The sequence below is a fragment of the Lathyrus oleraceus genome, chromosome 7 (genome assembly GCF_024323335.1).
Source record: "Lathyrus oleraceus cultivar Zhongwan6 chromosome 7, CAAS_Psat_ZW6_1.0, whole genome shotgun sequence".
NCBI classification, from domain to species: Eukaryota; Viridiplantae; Streptophyta; class Magnoliopsida; order Fabales; family Fabaceae; genus Lathyrus; species Lathyrus oleraceus.
In genome coordinates this window covers 137,124,839-137,129,639 of record NC_066585.1, presented here as the reverse complement: position 1 = coordinate 137,129,639, position 4,801 = coordinate 137,124,839, and the positions used below count along the sequence as shown (strand labels likewise).

The following is a 4,801-nucleotide window of genomic DNA, read 5'->3' as shown; positions in this document are numbered from 1 at the left end:
CTATGTAAAACAAACAAGGTAAAAATAGTGGAATAACAATATCATAGTGAAACTAAAGAAATACAGTGGAAGTAAATAAATGATGGAAATGTAAAGAAATAATGGAAGAGAGAAAATCACCAGAGATTTATAAAGGTTCAGTTTAATAACGTGACATGCTTCTCTCCCTACGAATTCCTTCTTGAGAGTGTCCACTATGATCTTTTGGGAGTTTTTCACAAGTTTTGTCCACAAATTTCATTACAATATAACTGAAGTTTTATAATATATATCATACAACCCAAACACACAATTTTAATTACAGAGACCTCCCAACTAACAAGAAATTTTACCACCAAGACAATCTCAAACAAAATTATAGCTTTTACCATTGAATTGAGCTCACAAACCAAATGTAATTTTACCTAATAAGACCTCCTAACCAAACGCAAACCATGCGTGTGCAATGCAAATAACATTGTTATGAGTGAGATCTATAATAATTTTTACTAATAAAATATAAGTAACAATCAAAGAAGAACAATTCAATGAGAAAGAGTAAAAAGGAGGAGTGTCGCATACAATTATTTAAGGATGAGGTTATAGAGTTTGGCGCTTTCGTGGTACTGACCAAATGAAATCTTAGGTTAATAGATCCTACGAAAGTGTTACCATTAAAAATCTTGTCAGTTACTCTATTATAATTATAATTAAGCTTCAATTACTACAAATTTATGACAAAGATTACTATTCAACAAAAGATAATTTTACTTCTTAAAAAAGAGATAATTTTTCAAAATTATTAAAATTCATAACTAGCCAAGAGGAATCCATCAAAGTGAACCCTACCAAAATACCGTGGAGCCCATAATCTTAGTCATGAACCATGATGGATATATGTCTAATGTAGTGACAAAGAAAGACTGAAAGAGTCATTAGTGATGATGATTATCATTAGTACTAATAAAAAGGGATTAAAACGTGTCTCTTTTATAATAATAAATAATACAAACCATAACCACCCTAGGGATAAGAGTAGAGCATTGGTGGAGTGTGATAAACACACAGAAAATGAAACATGTTGACCACTTTTTGTTTGCCATATTTCAAAAGGATGTATATATGTACTGGCAGCCAGGGAGCATAACAAAAAAGCACTTCTCTTGACCATGTTTTGGGTGACAAAATGGATTCCAACATATCAAAAGGGAAAATCCAATTAAGAGTTTTGTTTTGTTTTGTAACACATGTTTCCTAGTTAATCACATACTAATCATTTGTGTGTTATCTATAGGTTAGTGAAAATGGACCTACATCTTGTCTTTTAATTGAACTAATTAATTATTATGTTAATTAATTAAAAATGAATTGTGGATAAAGAGTCTGTATCTATTGGAAAGAAGAAATGAGTCACCCCATGATGTATATATTGTCCCCTTTATAAATTCAAGTGTGTAGTTGTGAAAATATTGAAAACATAGCATATAAAATATTCAGTGTTACCTGGAAGAGGACAATATATTTCATCAAGATGTGGGATAGTCAACATTTCTTTCATTGATTATTGCTTTTTGAAGGTATTGATATTCTCAAAAGAATTTAAAACTACTTGGAGTATCCCTTAAGATACATTGGTTTTTGCTTCAAAATGTAAATATGTATAAAAATTAACTGGTCTAAAAAATAATGAGTTCGGTTTGTTGAACATATCTATATTATTTACATTTATTATATTTGTTTTTTTTTTTGGACTTTTCATCATGCGAGACTAAATAAAATGGCGTAAGAACAAATACTACTATTGGTTTTAAAAAAAAGTGAAGAAATGCTACTTTTGCAAATGCAAGCACTTTTAAGATCTAGTTGGGGATAAGCAATGGATATTGGAGAATAAAATAAGGTCTAAGGATATAAAGGAACAAACCTAGGATTTGATTAGGTTTTACTTAAATACAATGAATATGTTTGATTCTATTTTATTTAAATTTATTTCAATAATGAACAAATAAATTATAATATTCAAATAAAATATTTTATTTTCAATTTTCAATGTAATATTTTTTTTAATTGTGCCATATATTGCCTCTCTTCCAAATTAACATTCTTTTCAATTTTATATTTATTGGACAATATAGAAAAATTATTAATGTAATAAAATAAATAAATAAATAAATAAAGCATTAATAAATCTGTTATCTTATGATTGTAAATTATAATTCAACTGATAAAAACTAATATTATTAAATTGAACGTTATCATCAAAATTTAAATTTTGATATTTATGATCCTGTTTGAATTTTTTGTGATTCTTATCATTTTGTCTATTAATGAGAGGTTTTGGTGAAATTAGGTTTTGAAAAGCAGCCGAGAAAATTGAATTATGTACTAAAGTGCTTTATGTAATAATAACAAGAGCTAAAGTTGTATTCTTATATTTGAGAGGTTATATAAAGATAAAAACAAAAAAGTATTGCCTTTTCTACTGCAATGATTTTTAAAAGTCTCCAATTTTTTTTCAATCCTGACATTCTTTAAATTAATATATTCAAGCGAATTTTCAGAGTTGAACAATTTAAATATATTAAAAATATTTATAAAATTGAAGTAAATATTTTATACATTCAAACCAATTAATTTCAATGATTTTAAATTATTGAAGCAATTTTGGGGACTCTTAATAATATAGGGGTGTCGTAAGCAGCTCTCGAAACAGAGATATAGAATTTTTAAATGGGCCAAAGCCCAATCCACTTTTTTGGGCATAGGCCCATCATATTCATCCCTGCCGCTACCCGTTCCGTATCAGAAACAAGTTTGATTAGAGACGCACTGAATCTAACTCACCGTGAAAATCAAAACCTCGCCGGAAAACACAACCGGAGTATTCGGCACCGCCATAAACGGTGACAAAACTTCCAGGTCTTCCTCTTTTCTATTTCATTGAATTTAATTTTTCAGATTTTTCTTTAACTCTTCTGTAGCCCGCGAGGATGCGATTCTCATACTGTTTGAATGATGCTTTGTTTTGACCATATTGTGTTAGAATCACTCTGAAACAATTTCATTGAACTAATCTGAAAAATCAAAATTTTGATGGTTGTTAATTATTAATCATGTGTGTATGCATGGAAGCTGTTTGTGAAAATTCCTGACTGAGAGTTTATTGTTAAAAGGGGTTATGGCAGGCAAAGCTGCTGGCTCAGCGGCTAAGGCGGTAGCAGAATATCAGTATCCGTGGCGTGAGAAGTTAGCGAAATACAAGGATGAATTGGCTAAGGGGGTGTGGGGATACTGGGAGCTAGGGGCGTGGAAGCCGCTTAGTATTAGTGCTCGGCATAGGGCAAGACTTCGTAAAGAAGTACTTCTTGCTGGGGAAGATTGGACTTTTGATCCTGAAAGGAAGGAGATGAAGACGAGGCGAAAAGGTCATAAGGTTGATAGGATAGCAGCTGAGAAGAGGGCAAATACTGCTAGGTTGATGGAGAAGATGCCAGATATGTTGCTTGATTACAAGAAGAAAAAGTGGCAGAAGAAGATGAAGGAAGAAGACAAAGGCAAAGTTTGATCGGGTATGCCTTTCTTTGTGCTTCATGTATTCCGTTAGTTTGGAAGGGTTTGTCACTAACTTTGTCATGATAAAATGGATTTACTCATGCAATGTTGCACTTGTTTATTTTGGTTTTGTTATAATGAGTTTTTTGGCTTGATGGATGATTAATTTTTTGTTGTGTATTTCACTCTATCCATAATAACACCTTTCAAGAGTTTGGCTTTGTGATTATCAGAGGGGGGAAAAGGCATAGTCCATGAAATTTTCTTTTGAATGTATGTTGGAAATTGTAATTGCCTATTAGTACTCTTTGCTAAACTCCCTTATGCACATTGTAGTCAAGATCGAGTCTTGGATCTTAAGATCTTACGATCTTACGTGCTGAAATTTTCTTTTAGTGCTATGAAGTTAGAAAAAACTTTTTTGTGCACTTTGTGGTCAAGATCGAGTGCTGAATCTTAAGATCTTACGATCTTAAGTGTTGAAATTGCCTTTTATATATGACTATTATGATATGGGAATACAATAATATCTTAGATGATTAGACTTATTTGTTAGATTTATGTTTTTTGAGCTACTTATTTTGAACAAAGTCTTTTGAACTTGTTAAATTATGGAATGATGGTTATGAGTAATTAATTAAATTGGTTGAATTTTGTGATTTATGGGTTATTTTGTTCATGTATTATAAATTTCATGTATATATATGTCAAATTACCATTTTTCCCTTCGGTAAAATCTTAAGTGTCATGCTACGATCTTAGTTTTACGATCTTTTACGGACTGTCCGATCCTACTTAACATCCCGTGCTTGACTACCTTGCTTATGCAGACCTAGTTCTTAGGGATATTGTAGAGCTCTTCTTGTTATTAGTAATACAGGCTTGTGTTACTGTCATGCCATTTGTTCTTGTTGTTGATATATCAGATCCACCTTTAACCTCCCCAAATTGATGGAGTCCGCGTCCGCGTCTCCATTGCCTATGATTCATTGTAGGTCGGCTTTTGGTTGCGTTGTCTATGAACAATACTGTTGTTTGAATCAATTGGGAATTTGATGAAATCGTGAGTTGTAGTGTAATATATATTGAAAAGGATCTGCAGAAGTTTGTACCATTTTCTATCTCTCTTGTCTTTTTGGTTTGTTTGTTAAGACTGCGATAGGGAAATTTTTGGCTGCCGCACCATTCTTTGATTAAACATAAACTATCATTCTTTTATAGTATTAAATACTATTTTTGGTCCCCTTAAATATACCCCTGCGTTCAGACC

General features: G+C 31.5%; 1 protein-coding gene across 1 annotated transcript; it reads left to right on the top strand.

Moving 5' to 3' along the window:
• The first annotated feature begins 2,716 nt into the window (after positions 1-2,716).
• LOC127105205 (uncharacterized) lies at positions 2,717-3,760 on the top strand. The gene is made up of 2 exons (XM_051042369.1): positions 2,717-2,898; positions 3,153-3,760. Exon 2 carries the CDS (start codon positions 3,158-3,160, stop codon positions 3,542-3,544), a length of 387 nt encoding a protein of 128 aa, XP_050898326.1. The 5' UTR covers positions 2,717-2,898; positions 3,153-3,157; the 3' UTR covers positions 3,545-3,760.
• Positions 3,761-4,801: the final 1,041 nt, after the last annotated feature.